Below are 16651 nucleotides of genomic sequence, written 5' to 3' on the forward strand. Positions count from 1 at the left end.
ATTCTGTAATGTTAATACTAAAGTCTTTCACTACACTTTAATAGGCTTGTGTTTTGTCTTTCGTGCTTGAATCTTCTGTGCCTCTTGCTGTTCTTTGTCACTTGCAATCAGTTTTCATGTTGGTTCCCAGGGTGCCCAGAGAAGCTGTGGCTGCCCCATCCCTGGCAGTGCTCAAGGCCAGGTTGGACACAGGGGCTTGGAGCAGCTGCTCCAGTGGAAGGGGTCCCTGCCCGTGGCAGGGGTTGGAACTGGATGAGCTTTAAGGTCCTTTCAACCCCAGCCATTCTGTGTTAAGCTATAGAATTCATCTATAGACACAGGTGCCAGTTTTGTCTTCTCTTGTTTGTCTGCTATTTTGCAAAGCCATTTTGCCGTGTCGTATTTTGCCTTTGAGCATCCTGATTTTTGGTATTTTGGAGTACAGCTGTTGTGGTTTGAAACCAGGACAACAGGAATGTCACTCCCATTCTTCAAGATGCACGTACAAAGGCTCACAAAACCAGATTTGGGAAGCAGAAAGGTTGCTGCCCAGCACCACGTAGCGTCATCTCAATGTCATTGACTAAATCAGCCCATAATCGAACTTGAGCACTCCTGAATGGATGGATGAGCACATAATAACTGGACAGGGCCTCTCTGTGTTTCTCTTGAAGATCATAACTCATCCAGTTCTGTTTACCGTGGGAAACTTTCTTGGATCTTGTGTCTGGAATGGCCTTATCTATTTGGGAAGGACAGGGGGTGCTTTTGTTACCTTCAGGGGCCCATTATGGGCTATGATTGCTTGTGGGAGTGTCTGCTTATGAGCTGTTAGAAAACAGCCTATTAATAAGACAGAGCTTCTTGTAATAGAGCACTTATTAATCTTCTTCCTGTGTGGTTATTTATAGACTGTGACATCTTAATTTGCCTCTCATGTGCATCAACCTGTGTTATTTTAAAAGATCAAGTAGCTTTCGCATGCCTCTGAGGATCACTTCTGGAGGCAACAGGCTGTTTCCTGAGGAATCTCACAGGCTGCGAGGCTGAAGTTGTACAGAAGAATGTTAAGGTTGTCACTGGTGTCTTTCTAAAGGATAAATAAGTTATTATGGGATGTCCAGTTACAGAGATATGTATGAGGTCGGTGAGGCACTGGAACAGGTTGCCCAAAGAGACTTGGGCGACAGGGTTTAGTGTGAGGTGTCCCTGCCATGGCAGGGGGGTTGCAACTGGATGATCTTAAAGTTGTTTCCACTCCAAACCATTCTATGATTAATCCTGGTTTTGATTGCAAGGAGATTTCCTTGACTTCTCAAAGGCTTTCCAGTTGCTGATAGTGCTTCCTTGCCCGGAGTGAGTGTGCGTTGACCTACCTGGAACGATACTAGATACCTAACTCTATTTTTGTGGTTGTTTTCTTTATTAGAGTGGTCCCAGTGCCAGATCCTGTCACAAGATGTGCATTGACATTCAACGAAGGCAGATCTACACACTGGGACGCTACCTGGATTCCTCTGTGAGGAACAGCAAATCTCTGAAGAGTGACTTCTACCGCTATGACATTGACACCAACACATGGATGCTGCTGAGTGAAGACACCGCAGCGGATGGAGGCCCAAAGCTGGTGTTTGATCATCAGGTCAGTTACACTGATACTCCTATTGCAAGTTCTCAGTGTTCATGAATCAGTTTTGATTGCAGTATCCTGTGATTTAGAAGAGCTCCACCAGGTAACAGCAGTGATGAGGAAAGCTGTGGTCTGCACTCGGTTAAATCTTAATAGCACCATTGTCTCATGCCACTGACTGCTGGTGTTCTAATCAAATCACATCAGAAGGATCATAAAAACCTTTGCAAACAAATTTATGTTATTAAGACACATTTTATTAAAGCTCAAAGCACAGTTCATCTGCTTTTAATCAGTGGTTGAGCTGGGTTTGCAGATCTGCCTACTCAGAGGGCACTGAGGAACAACTTGCAATGCTCTATATGATACCTTCAGAAGAAAGCTATAGGCAAGCTGCTGAAATGAGGCCAACAGGATCAGGATTCTTCCAACATTGCTTATCTTTTACACTTTGTAATATGTTCTTGCTTTGTTTGGGCTTAAACACCTTTGACTAGTGGCTGCTAACCTTTAAAAGGCCATACCTGTCCACGTATTCAAACCAAATACCCCTTTACTCGTGTATGTAAAGTTCAGTGGCTTTTGCACACTTGAGAAAGGTGGTTTACCCTTAATTGGTTTTTACAAAGCATGGCCAAGAAACAGCACAGCAGTACTCATTCTTAAAGCAGCTCCAGAACTGCTTTTACTGGGACTAGCTGTTTTGTAACCAAAGCTGTTGTTTGCCAGCACAATATGAGTTTCTGCTGACACCGAACGTTTAAGATACGTCTTGTCTGCAGAACAAAAGCCAATCAGTCTTTTCAGTTCTATTAATAACAGATACCAGTGTCCCAGGTGCTGGGGTAAAGGCAGAAGTAAATTGTCAGCTGGCAAGGCTACTCTGGGTACCTTGTTTGTTGCCTCTGAAATGGTTTCTTTTTCCCCCTGCTGTCTCTTTGGAAAGAATGTTCTCCCTGAATTCTTTATCAGTCTGCAGCTCTTCCTCTCCTTCCCTACCTCCTGCGATAGCGCTTTTTGTTTAACCTTCAAAACACGTGCTGCCCTAGAAGCGTTTTGTGGAAGCTTTGCTGAGTAGCATCTCTGACTGTAATCTTGCCTTGTTTTCTGGTGTTCTGTTTCTTTCTTTCCCTTCCCCATGGTGTTTTGTAACCCTCTGCCTTGCACCGCGGCTGAAAACATCACCTGGAGTCAAGAAGATTGCTGTTTGATTTGTACTGCAGTGCCTCTCTTGTCTGCCATAACCTGAATTCAGGTTTTGGGGATAAACATCTTCCTGCTGCAGTCTCATCAAAAATCCTTGGCCCGGTTATACTCCTGCTTTGTGTTGAAGCAGTGGGGGTAGCAGTCAGTGTGTGCTTAGGATGGAATCTGAGTAACACATTGCAGGCTGATATTTGGATTGATGGAGGGGAGGTCAGTGAATTAGCAGTGATTTTTGATTTTTACCCTTGCATAGCTATTGTCAAAGGTGCCATTCTATTAACTTGCTGGCAGAATTGGTTACAGATCCTGCTGAAAGACTTTAAAACATCTTTGCTTTAAATCAGCAGTTAAAGGCAAGGTTTTTAGGTGGTGAAGGTTATGTTTAGTGATTTATTTCATTTCCCTTCTTTTGCTTATTATATATTTTTCTTATTTAGTAAGTTGAAATTAGGCACATTTTGAACTAGTTTTCACATCAGCTGTGAGGATGTGTGTGTTTTGTGTATTAGAGGCTCAGGAGCTTTGCAAAGTACCATCTAACTTAGCAAGTATCACTTGCAGGGGAGGAATGTTTAATCTTAGTGTTTAAGTCTTAATGTGCTGCCCTAAAACTACTTCTCTCTTTCTCCCAGATGTGTATGGATTCTGAAAAACACATGATCTATACCTTTGGAGGCAGAATCCTGACCTGCAATGGCAGTGTGGATGACAGCAGAGCCAGTGAACCACAGTTCAGTGGGTTGTTTGCTTTTGACTGCCAGTGTCAGACGTGGAAGCTTCTGAGAGAGGATTCCTGTAATGCTGGACCTGAGGATATCCAGTCCCGAATAGGACACTGTATGTTGTTTCATTCTGTAAGTATCCACACCATACTTGGCTTTATGATGCTAAGGGGAGCATCTGGGTTTGATTTTCCTTGGAAGTTTGAAGCTCTTTAATCTCCCAGGCGGTGTGTTGGCTGGCTTGATTCTGTGTTTGCTGACATTTTGTTGCTGCTTTGGTAAGTGCAGGTGGTATTAATTCAGATTTGGAGCTTTCAGGACTTGGAGAGAATAAGATTCCAAGTAAAAGAATATGAGGTGAATTTTACAAGGTTGATTTAATAGAATAATTATAAATAGACCCAAGGGCTATGGTTCAGTTTGAGCTTTTCTGTTAAAGTTGGTAGAGCAATTTAGAAGCCTCTGGTCTAGTAGATAATTCTACATAGTTACTAGAATGGAAACCTGTCTAGTGCAGAGGCTTCCTGCGTGTGTATTGAGATGCACAGGCCTCCTGTTCCCTTGTGCTGAGCCCCTTGCTGCTGGTGCTTGTCTTGAGCAGATGTTAACAGCTGGGCACAGCTGTCTGTGTGGGTACTTCATCCACAGGCCGATGGAAAGGCAGAGGAATGGGACAGTGGGCTGTGTATATATAGCATTTTATTTATTGTTAGGTATTAGAACCCACCTTCCATTGTCTTTCCAGTTCGGAAGTGCAGGGGGAAGGTGGTCAGGGGAGGTGGTTACTGGCCTGTGTGTTCTGAGGTGCCTTTACACGTAGGTGTTCTCAGGGGAGTAGCACAGTACAGAGGAGATTGGCATCAAGTAGGAAAGCTTGCCCCTACATGGTGCATTGGCAGTTCTGCACTGTATTTACATGGAGCTTCTAAGTGGTTATAAGTGGAGTTTGTAGAGTTTTGCTTACATTAAACTCTGACTCAGAGGTTAAGAAGAGAATTAAAGTTATTATTGTGGTATTCGAGTGTATACTGATACCACCAATTCAGACCTGCCCAGTTTGAGCAATTTACAGAGTTTATTCCTCTTTCCCTTTCAAATGAAGGATTGGAATTTTTATAGTGAATGCCATGTTTTCAGTGCCTTCAATTTGATTTTTGCTTTGAATGGCTCTCTAAAATCTGGTGAAATACATATTGCCCCACAGAGTTCTGGACAGGTACCTGAGGATTCTCAACTATGTGTCTGTGGCAAACATAAGAATCCAGGTTTCTATAAGCACAGGTCCTGGAAGTTCAGTTCCCTTGCTGTTTTCCCAGCCATTTGAAAGAAAAATAATCTGCCTCTTAGAGACTTTCCACTTGGCAAACCTCAGAGAAGTAATAAACCTGTTATTCTTGGCTTGCTGGTTACCGCTTGCCTGCTCTGAGTTTAGTAATGTGCTGGTACCTGGATGATTTTTCTTACAGTCCATCTTTTATTCCTATTTGGATTTATTTAACAGTGAAGTCATGATTTGAAGGGGTTTTAGACATGAAGACTAGTAATGGTTTAATATTAAACCTAAAAAATGAATTGTTCTTTTAATGTTCTGAAGTTGTTGCTGGATCAGGCAGGGCTATAATAGTTAAGCATAAAATCTGCCTAGTCACTGTGGAGCTGCAGCCGTTGGATCCAGGTTTGTGGGCCCATACAGATCATGAAAACTTCTTATAATTGCACTTGCAAGAGGCTTTTTAGGGTTGGAGAAACTCTAAGCCCTTAATGGTTTAGCCCTTGAAACTGAGAAATCATAAATTCAAGACTCCAGACCAAGGATTCTGAAGGTTTTTACTGAGTATGACAGTGATACTGTTGGGAATAATTGTTCCCTCTGAATCTATGTGGAGACGGCAGTAAAAGACACTGGTAGACCTGATAGCTAAGGCATGCTTTTAAACTCTGAAGGAATATATCTGTTACTGTCTGATGCATTAATGCTCCTGTTAATGGTCACAGTTGGCCAACATACTTTATAAAGACATCTTTTTGTTTTCCTTCCTAGAAAAATCGCTGCTTATATGTATTTGGTGGCCAGAGATCGAAGACTTACTTGAATGACTTCTTCAGTTACGATGTAGACAGCGATCATGTGGATATCATATCAGATGGCACGAAGAAAGACTCAGGGATGGGTAAGAGAATAACTATATATTAATTGATCAATGCTACAGATGAGAACTATATTGTTAAGTAGGTGAAAGGCCAGCTTCAGTGGCCTGAGGTGTCAGGTTGGCATCCTTAACCAGCCCTCCGCATCCAAGTAAACTCCACACTATATAGGTTAAACTTATGCCAGCTCTTCTGTCCGTCCTGTCATTTGACACTCACCATCTTCATCACATTACAAATAATTGATGTGTGAAACCACATAGCACCTCGATAGAAAGAAATCCAGCAAAATAAGAACTAAAACCATCTCCTTCAAAACTGCAGTAAGGAGCAAAAAGAAAAAAAAAGGGCTGAAAAAGTCATTTTCTTTAAACCAGGAGAGGAGAAAGCAATTTTTTCCCCCCTAGTTTTCCACCAAGTGAAAGATGCTGTAAAATAGAAATAAGCTGCTTGGTTTGAGATGCAGAAAGGCAGCTTGGATGCTCAGAGAATTGGAGTAAAGGGACAGAGATTATTCTGCATGCCAAGAGCTGAATAGAAAGATGAGACCTGTTGCCCTGTTATTCTTGTACTATATTATCATAGAACCGTAGAATCAACTGGTTTGGGGAAGACCTTTAGAATCATCAAGTCTGACCATCAGAGAGAGGCAAAATAAGGGAGGAGGAGGGAGCAAGAATTTGGTCCTGTTCAGTTCACATCATAGAGCGATAGACACCAGGCATAGTTCTGCATACCAGAAACCTTTAAAAAGAACCAAAAGCTGTTGCAACAGCACCATCAAGAACTGATTTTACACCTTTTCTTTCAAATGATGTAGAGAAGAATGCTCTTTTCTTTTCCAAACAGTATTTCTGCATGTGTTGTCTTAAGGTCCTTTCCAACCATAACCATTCTATGTAGAAACACATGATTTTCTTCTTGCAAATACTCTGACCTGCAGTACACAGCTCAGAAGCTGAAATCTGTGTACTACTATAGGGCAGAAGTTTTGAATATTTCTCATATTAGGTATATTTAGCCCTGATTTTTTCTCTTCTCCCACTTACCAGAATCCCAGGAATCTCATTTATCTTGAATTTAGGCTGTCTTCCTCCTTTTGATCAGCCTTATTTCTTAGCAAGTACTTCTGCAGAACTTCTGAAGGTGAATTATTGATGGTTATGAGTTATTGTTTGCTCATTCAGTTAGTTATTATGCCAGGGAGGGAGAAGAGTACCCAAGCTCTTATTCTCTGGAGTCATTTATTTACTTGAGTGCTTCCAAGAAAGAACCAGCTTGTATTGTTGACAGTCTCCTTTATTAAGGTGCCTGCATGTTGCCTGTTGCTGCTTTACACACACCCACACACCATTTGTTGGCCTTAGAGCTTTTAAAGAATTGATTATTTTTTTCCTCATGAAATTGCATTCTACTGTTTAGCTTTTTTAAACCTGTATTTTCTTATGGCTTTCAAACATGTGGCTTTAAGCTGACACATATCTACCTCAGAGTTAAAGATGCTGAGCTCATTGTACGGCTGGAGAATCATAGAAGGGTTTGGGCTGGAAGGGACCTTAAAGCTTCTCCAGCTCCAACCCCTGCCATGGGCAGGGACACCTTCCACTGGAGCAGCTGCTCCAAGCCCCTGTGTCCAACCTGGCCTTGAACACTGCCAGGGATGGGGCAGCCACAGCTTCTCTGGGCACCCTGTGCCAGCGCCTCAGCACCCTCACAGGGAACAGCTTCTGCCTAAGAGCTCAGCTCAGTCTCCCCTCTCTTGGGCAGGTTCAAGCCATTCCCCTTGGCCTGTCCCTGCAGACCCTTGTCCCAAGCCCCTCTCCAGCTTTCCTGCAGCCCCTTTAGGCACTGGAGCTGCTCTGGGGTCTCCCCTTCAGGAGCCTTCTCTTGTCCAGGCTGCCCCAGCCCAGCTCTCTCAGCCTGGCTCCAGAGCAGAGCTGCTCCAGCCCTCGCAGCATCTCCATGGCCTCCTCTGCACTCACTCCAACAGCTCCACATCCCTCTTGTACTGCTGCCCCAGAGCTGGATCAGGGCTGCAGGGGGGGGTCTCCCCAGAGCACAGCAGAGGGGGAGAATTCCCTCCCTTGACTGCTGCTCACACTCTGGGGATCAGCCCAGCACATGGTTGGTCTTCTGGAGAATACACTGAACTCTGCTTCTCAGCAAGTACATTAACCTCGAGGTTGGGTTGAGCAAATGAGATGATAATATTTAGCCCTCCTCCCCATTCCCATGGGCCCCAAAGTGGTGAATAGTAGACTTTGTAAGAAAATGACTAATTGGAAATAATTCATGAGTCGATTTTCAGTTCACTGTTCTCCTGTGTGTAGAAAGTCAACAAACAGATCCGAATGTTTCTCTTTGAAAGAAAACGAGAGGATTATTTGCATTTTAACAGGAAGAGAACAAAATGCTTGTTCCATTCAGACAGCAAACGTTGACAGCACGACTTTCAACCTCCAAAAGCAAGTCTTTATTGTGCTCTGTTAGGTAGTGCTATACCATTTTGATCTGCATGAACAAAGTGATTCCCTGTCTGGTCGCTGCGCAGTTTCAAGCTGTTCAGTGTGATGAGTCAAGTTGAGGATGCCTGACCTAAATGTTCCTCTAAAGTCCCATGATTACATTTTGTTCCTGGCTCGCATGTGGCATTCAGTTCTATTCTTAGTGGAGCTATTTTGATTTTTACCCTTCCTAAAAGAACTTAATTGTCCATTTGTGCCGTTGGAATAGTGAGAAGATTTCTATAGAACTAGTAAAAGGAGTAGTTAAGGATTATCAGTAACACATGGTTGTTAACAGTGCTAGAAAACTATGGTAATACTAAGTTGGTTTTGCTGCTGTCATCTTTTAGATGAGGTGTTTATGCTGTTTAGTGTATTTTTGCTCTTAGTTGTGCCTTTGAACATGGAACCAGTTCCTTGTATAGGTGATGGGTTTGAGAATGTTGGGTGATGAGTATCACTTAAACCTTCATAATTTGAAGTAAAGGACTATAATTGTAGCAAACTTCCTTTTAATTCCTGGGAAAGTTCACAGTGGATCAAGGAAGTTTCTGAAGCACACAGATCTGCCTACTAAACTTGTGTCCTGACTTGATCTGTTTTGAAACAGGCCTTGCAGCTCGTGGTGTTTGGCATTGCCAGAATGGCACCAGATGATGGAATCACCATCCCTGGAAGTGTTCACAAGCCATGTAGATAAGGCCTTAGTGGCATGGGTTCATGGCGGCCTTGGCAATACTGGGGAATGGTTGGATATGATGAGCTTAAGGTTCTTTTCCAATCAGTTTGATTCTATGTAAAATCCTGGTGCTTTCTCTTTTCTGTCAAAGGAGGGCACTCCAGTGAAATTAGGCCATTAGGGATGGTTGTCTTTCCGCTGCTTGGTAACTGTTTGGAGCAAGAAATTTGTTAGTTCAACTAGTGAACGGACAAAATGGGACTGAGGAAAAAAGAGAGCTGTAGTGATGGAAGCGTAGTACAGATGAGTAGATCCTGTGGTTGGAGGGCAGGAAGAAATGCCTACATACTGATGGAAATACCCTTTTAAAGCAGTTGTATACTTTTAGTTACTTAAACCCCAAACTCAACAAACAGCAACACATAAACAACATCAAGAAGAAAGCTAAACCATGCTTGTGTACATCAGAGAGAGTGTATCTCTGAAGCATACACATGGTCTGGAGATGCTGCCAGTATCAGTATGCCCCCCATCCCTGGCAGTGTTTAAGGCCAGGGGCTTGGAGCAAGCTGCTCCAGTGGAAGGTATCCCTGCCCATAGCAGGGGGTTGGAACTGGATGAGTTTTAAGGTCCCTTCCAGCCCTAACCCATAATGTTTCTATGGTCAGATGTTTTCAGCTATACTGTCAGCTTGCATGATTTGCTTAGCACACAGCCCATGACTAAATCGTGGACAGTCATTTCAGGTCTACAGGAGCTAACGGGAACTCTTGTGGTCAAGGATCCTGTGATAATCCTTTTATGACTCAGGTGATGTATTAGAGCTGTTGGCCAGAGGGAGAATTTCCTTCTGTAAGAGAATCACGATCACCTTATATCCTTTGGCATCGATTGTCTTCAAATGAAAACAAGCTTTAAACATTCTTGTGGCTCCTATTTAAGGTGAAGTAGGCCCTATGGACAAATGACAAGTATTTATAGCTACTGGTGAACATCCTATGTCTTTTCCTGGGGCATATGCTCATTTGGGATACAGATTCTATGTTTCTATGTGTGCCCCTGGCAGAAGAGAGGTTTCATTGATAAGCACCACGGACAGAGGCGACAGAGCCCAGCCCAGGGAATACTGATCCAAACCTAGACCAAGGCAGAAACACATGAATCAAAGGAGATGGATAGCCCAGCTTAGCATGGCCAGGATCCAGCTCAGACCAGCAATCTGAATATCCCATTTTGTTCATCTCTTTGTTACACCTGACATGCTTTGCTCTTGTTCAGTCCAAGTTCTAACTTGCCACTAGCTACTGTGTCTCTTGCTATGGAAGAAGCACTTAGTTTTGTGAGGGCCCTTATGTACTCTTCATGTGAACTAACCTCAACATGTTTTCCTCTGACTGTGAAGGTGAGGAGGAGAGCAGGCAGGCACCACATCCTAAAGATGCTTTACAGAGATGGCACAGCAGCAGCAGAATTCCATTCGGATTCACTAGCTGACCTGTTTCCACAATTTCATGTTGCTTGGGAGTCAAGCATTGGACATCGGATTGTTGCTTTTTCAGTGTGACAGCTGCCCTGTGTGCTATCACTCACTCATTCAAGTTTGCTCCATTAAAGTTCAGGGGAGGTGCTGCTTCAGTTTTATATGGATTATAAGTTGTGGGATGGAGTAGTTTGTTGCGTGCTGCTTTTTAAAAGGGGGAGGTACCAAGTTCTGGTGAACATAAGTATCCAAGTGATGGAGCTTCTTGTTTTCTGATCACAAAGGATGCTAATCCCAATGCAATTGATTTGCACGTAGCAACATGTTCTGAGGGTTTTGTAACTTAGGTGGCACTGAAGGGCTGTCACTGAAATTGCTTCTCTTGATGATCCTTCACGAAGCCTTCAGAAGTGGGCTGTAGACCACAAGTGCTGTATCATTGTTTTGCCAGTGCTGTGCTTCAAAACATGTTTAAAAAGATGCTCTAGTATCCCCTCAAAGGGGAGAGGTGAGGTGTAATTCCCAAACTTCTGCCTAGTGTGATGAGAATCACATCTGTGAACTTGGATTTACTGCTTTGCAAGCTCTGCGTCTGTTTTCCTGCTTGGATACAAGCAGCAGCCAACTCTGTGCTTTGAAACAACTGTGTTTGCACATAGAAGCAGCCAGAAAACATTCAGCGTGCTGAATGATCACTAGAATCCAATAAATGCCTCGGAGTAGGGATGGTAATAGTGGGAATGTATTTGTTTCATGATTTGGTGTCACTTCCGTAGGGAAGCTTTTCCCATGCATTATATTTAAATGGGAATTACATTGTACAGGGTTATGCAGCACCTTATCAAAGCTTTCTCAGGAGTTACTCCTTGTTTATGTAACTGGCTGCTAACTCAAGGCCTGTGTAACTGAATATTGTTTTCACATATTGAGGCTGTGAGCTCTTCACTTTTGCTCTAGAAAGATAAATGAAAATGCCAAGTTCTGGAGGGCGGATTCAGCCCTCTTATTTCCAGCTAGTTACTGCATTCCTACCCTGGGCTGGTTAATGAGATTACAGTGGCAAAAAGTAATGGCACAGGAAAAGCATTCCCCATCTAGTAGGCTTTTGGGGATTGTATTGCTTTTAGTCATTTCTCTCTACAGCTTTTCCTCTTCAATCAGTGATGTATTGTCACAGGAGCCAAGTTAATATCGCATAGCGACAGGCCAGTGCTGTGTTCAAAACAACCAGGGCTGAGTCCTTGCTTTACGTCCTTCAAGCTGACCTGAGCCATCCCCTGCCCTGAGACACACTTGGAAAGGTGTGAAATCTGTGGAGATTAGCTCCAAAGCTGACTTACATTAATGTTAAGAAGCGGAAGAGTGAGGGACTTCTATGGACTCTCTTGGATCTACTACGCTGGGAATCATAGTTCTTTGCAGCGCACTGCTTCAATGCATCCAATTCATACCCCTTGTTGTTTATGACTTTGTACTCTTAAGTCTTTCAAATGTAAATCCTAAGCAATCAGCTGCTGTCACAGCTTCAGTTTGTTCTCCTATGCAGAGTTACATTTCCTTCCCAACGTACATCTTGTTACCTAAATATCACGAGTACTTTTCTCAGGTTTACAGCCCGTGTCCCTCTCTAATGTGCTGACCACAGCCATCTGGATTGCATCCAGCAGTTACTGAGTCCCTGGCACTCGCAGATCGTGGTGCTCTCTTACCCCCTAGTGGAAGTATTTGTAAGTCATGAGCATCTAATGCAGCTCTTTTGCTCCGTCAAGGATCAGACTTCCTTGGCAAACGGCTTTTGGACGTTTCTGTTGTGTTTAAAATATCCTACCATTTCCTGCTTACTGTGTAGGAGCTTGCCTTAGTTTCTATTTATTTTCAGGGACTTTTGAACCAGATCTGTGTTTTGTTGTGTTTTCTTTAATCGTATTACATCTAACTTCACCATTCTCTGCAAAAGACTAGATGTCAACTTTGCCTCTAGCCCAAGGCACCACTTAAATTATGTTTTCTACACTGTTGCTTAGATAGGTCAAAGAGTTTGTGGAAGTTGCTCCTCATCTTAAGCTCTGCTAAATGTAGGGATAACATATTTTCTGATATACCATTTTTCTGTCCTTTCTGCGTTTCAAAACAGTCTCAAGAAGACATCGATTTACAAGCGAGGGAAGCCTGAAGTGACTTGACTTGGATTTGGTTTTGATTGCAGCTGCTGCAGATAAATCCTGTTCTTACTACCACGAGTAAACAAGAAAAGAGGCACTGAACCTTAGTGGCTTTTCCCTCCTTCATTCCTGAAATAATCATTTCAGCTTCAGGAAGTCCAGAATAAACTAGATACAAAACTTATTTATAGAACAACATGGAGATGGAATTCCATAGACAAGTTTCATACTCGTTCTATATCAGCATTAATATAGTAACCATATTGCTCATGGTTATAACAACTTTCATTTCTATGAGCCTCAGGTGTTAATGCTGTGAAGATTTCATGCTTGTCTCTAAACACGTGGCATGGGCTCTACTGTTCAAAGCAGCAGATAGGGTTGCAAAGACATTTCCCATGTACATTAGCACTGCTGCTCAAAATCAGATGGTCCTCGTGCCAGAACTGTCTCAAATCGGCCTTGAATTTAATCCTTTCGGGTCAATGCAGTGAAAGCAAGCATATAACATGATGCTCTTCAAAAAATTAACAATCTATAGCCTATAATTGTCTTTATATTTAATCTATAAGACTCTTTTTACTCTTTATTTCCTTATTGGGTAACTTTGGCAGTTTTTATTAGTCTTGCTAAAACACTTCTTCGTGCATTGCAGGTAAAACACGGTATGTAGTTGTACCAGCGTTTTGTTCCCTGTTCTTTCCTCTGCTCTGCCACCCATTTGCTTATAAACCAGCTTAATTTTCCTTTGAAGCCTCATGGCAAAATTGGAGGTTGAGATAAGCAGTTTAAGCTGATGGGGGCTCCAAAGGCTCTTCTGCCTGCTTTGCCATAGAACCATAAGCAAGGATTTTGTTGACGGGACTTCCAAGAATGAATTATCCCAATAGATTTCAGTTCTTATTGAAGTTTAAGTAAGAATTAAGCATTTTTCGTCAAAAAAATAGGTTGTTTTTTTTGGCTTTGTTAAACATTTGAGTAGGGGCTTGAAGTGGAGAAAACCAAATCCTGCCCTGAATTCTTTGAACTGATGCTTGGCCTACCCAATGGGAAGTATGAAACCAAACCCTATTGTAAAACGGGCTGGGAAAATACCATTTAGTGTGTTCTTAAACAGCAATATTATCAGTTTATTAGAGCTTGTTTTCTGGGCTCTGTGTGCAATTTACAACTAATTGCAGGGAAGAATTTGCAAAATACAAGAGTTGTGAGCATTTTTCATGCCAAAATCTTGAGTGAAGGCCAAGAACCTTCACCAGCCTTTGTCAACTGACCCAGAAAGAGAATCGAGACAAACAGGATCTGTAAACAAGGATCACGTGCCCTTCACAAATCCATTTTGGAAGGATGGTTGCCTAGGGAAACAGGAAATGGGGAATTAGACAACAAACAAAAAGGATTTGCCAAACAAATTTGCTGACCTTTTTTTTTCCGGGGAATTATGATGAAAACTGTTGGAACGCTCAGGATTTCACCACATTTCTAAAGCTGAAGATGGAGCAGAAGAAGAGCTGGGTAATTATACCACAACTATTCAGAAAGTACAAAAAAAACCCACTTCCTTGACATCTTTGTCCTAAAGGAAGCAATGGGAGCCATGGAATCTTGAGTTCATCTGGAATTTTGTTGCGTTTCCCAGCTTTTCCAATTAAGCTTTTTGGATTCAATGCTTCCTTTTACAAATGAGACAATAACAAAGTCACTCCATTTATATCTTCATAGATCATCTGGCTCTATCTTCAGGCAGTTTAATCCTCATTTCTGAGCTGGTAGTCTCCCATATAGTTCTAGCCATACCTTTCCAAAGGAAATAGCAGCTTTCAGAAGGGTTTTTGTACTTCCAGAAGTCACGGATGGGAAGGGAACAAAAAATTCTGCACTGGACTTGTTAACAGGGAAGAAATCAGCCTCTGGATGATTTTTCTTCCTCTTATCCCTCTCACCCTCCTTTAGAGGGCATGTGCAAGAAGGAAGTTGGTTGCATGGTGACTTCTGCATGCCTCTGAGCATGATTTGGGTTGGAAGGGACCTTAAAGCTCATCCAGTTCCAACCCCCTGTCATGGGTAGGGACACCTCACACTAAACCGTGTCACACAAGGCTCTGTCCAACCTGGCCTTAAAACACTGCCAGGGATGGAGCAGCCACAACTTCTCTGGGCACCCTGTGCCTCAGCATCCTCACAGTATTCTCCATTGTTTTCAGTGTGTAACTTCTCTTTTCTTTTGTCAGTTCCAATGACAGGTTTCACTCAAAGGGCTACCATTGATCCAGAACTGAATGAAATCCATGTCTTGTCAGGGCTCAGTAAAGACAAGGAGAAGCGGGAAGAGAATGTAAGGAATTCCTTCTGGATTTATGACATAGTGAGGAACAGCTGGTAAGTTGGTGAAAGGGGTGCTGTTTCTAACATCAATGCTGACTTCCTTTAGAAAGCAATCCTGTCTCCCAGGTAAACCACAACCTCTTAGAGCCATGGGATGGTAATGTTGAAGGCAACAGGGTTCCCTTGAGGCACCTTGTTTTCCCTATGGTGTTTAGAGACACCATAGCAATAAGCCACATGAGGGAGAAACATCATCAAAGGAACTTCTTTATTGGAGTCAGGTGGAGGGATGAGGTTAAGTGAGCCAGTATAAGGAGCTTTTCCTCTAGGAAGTCTTAAAAGCCAGGATTCATCATCAGTGCAGCAAATGCAGTCAAACGTAAGTTGTTAATAGCAGCCCACAGGGTAGGAGGAAACTGCTGCATGAACAGCGATGGTGAAGTCTTCATGCAAGATCTACCAGCTCTTTCCATGCTGCATCAGGGGTACTTCAGGTAGCTACTAGATCCAATAGTCTGAGAAAATATTTCCTTATCTGTTTGCTGTGTTGTATTTGGCAGCTGGTTCCCATTGTCCCTTTCCAGAGCTGGCAACGTTTTTGCATTCAGGGTCTCTCTTAGTATGGGGGCAGTCACTTTGAAAGGTGTGAATGTTGCTTATAAAAACGGGTTTTCAGTTACAACTTAATTCTGCTTAAATCAGTGCTGGAAATGTTAGCTTTGCTCCAGTCTGGGGCCTGTACTGCTGTGCCCAAGATGGTATTCTCCATAATGAGAAGTGCTTCATGCTGATAATTCTGCTGGCAAATCATGCAGCATCTAAAGATACCTCTAAAGCTCATGACATAGAGTTTTCTAGGATTGTTTTCCTGTTTGGCTTGTGATTGAGGATTCTGTTCAGCCAAGATGACCTTGTATGCTTGTTGGATGGGGTTTTTTGTAGTGTTAACTATGGGGATGTGATTTCCTGTTGTCCTCTATGTAGAGAACAACATATAGAGAAGAAAATCTTTGGTGTTACGTGTCAGGCAGTTCAAGTTGACATCATTTAAGTTACTAAACCTTTTCTACTTCCTGTGGGTACTGCTAATCCTTACTTCCTGCCTTTTATTTCAGGTCTTGTGTCTATAAGAATGACCAAGCAGCAAAAGAGAATCCAGGTAAAAGCCTCCAGGAAGAGGAGCCCTGCCCAAGGTTTGCCCATCAACTGGTGTACGATGAGTTGCACAAGGTATGAGGGTCCAGTTTACATATACAGTGTTTTAAAGTCTTATTACTCTTAAAGTGTAGTTTCTTCTTCAAAGATGGTACGATGAATATAGCTTCTTGTATAGTGTTAATGTGGAGGGTACCTTTCGTTTAACTTATTCTAATCTTTTGCAATCAGGTGCTAAGCTACTTGTGTCAATGTGAAGTAAACATGATAGGTCCTACATGAAGTAAACATGCAGACAATGGGATATACTAAACCTTTATAAAGTTATCAGGCAGCTAGCTCCTGTCTGTTCTTAACTAAAGCTTCCTTCTTTATCCTCAGGGACTTAATGTCACAACCTGTTGATGACTAAAAGGTCACAGATAGTTACCCATGTTTCTAGGAGAAACTCTGTTTGAAGGAACTAATCACTGTTAACAGTCTGCTCTACCAGAGGTGCTTTCCTTTGCCCTGCACATCAGCAGCAACTGCCATTCTTTAGCACTGTCTGACTTGACACATTCATGCTTAGATTGATTTAAAATGGTTTATAGTGTACATGAGTGCTCAGTAAACTTAGGGCTTTGTGCACGTTAACCAGTAAAGCAAACCCCCATGGATT

General features: G+C 42.6%; 1 protein-coding gene across 3 annotated transcripts in view; it reads left to right on the plus strand.

Annotated features, from left to right (window-relative positions):
• The window catches only part of MKLN1 (muskelin 1), a 104712-nt gene that overhangs the window by 72603 nt on the left and 15458 nt on the right, over positions 1–16651 (plus strand). For all 3 annotated transcript variants that reach the window (XM_034063148.1, XM_031053852.2, XM_031053854.2), the window contains 5 exons: positions 1409–1621; positions 3448–3669; positions 5579–5708; positions 14742–14889; positions 15951–16065. In XM_034063148.1, coding sequence (XP_033919039.1) covers positions 1409–1621; positions 3448–3669; positions 5579–5708; positions 14742–14889; positions 15951–16065 — 828 coding nt within the window. The remainder of the gene's footprint in view (positions 1–1408; positions 1622–3447; positions 3670–5578; positions 5709–14741; positions 14890–15950; positions 16066–16651) is intronic.

Source organism: Melopsittacus undulatus, chromosome 5 (assembly GCF_012275295.1).
Source record: "Melopsittacus undulatus isolate bMelUnd1 chromosome 5, bMelUnd1.mat.Z, whole genome shotgun sequence".
Lineage (NCBI taxonomy): Eukaryota > Metazoa > Chordata > Aves > Psittaciformes > Psittaculidae > Melopsittacus > Melopsittacus undulatus.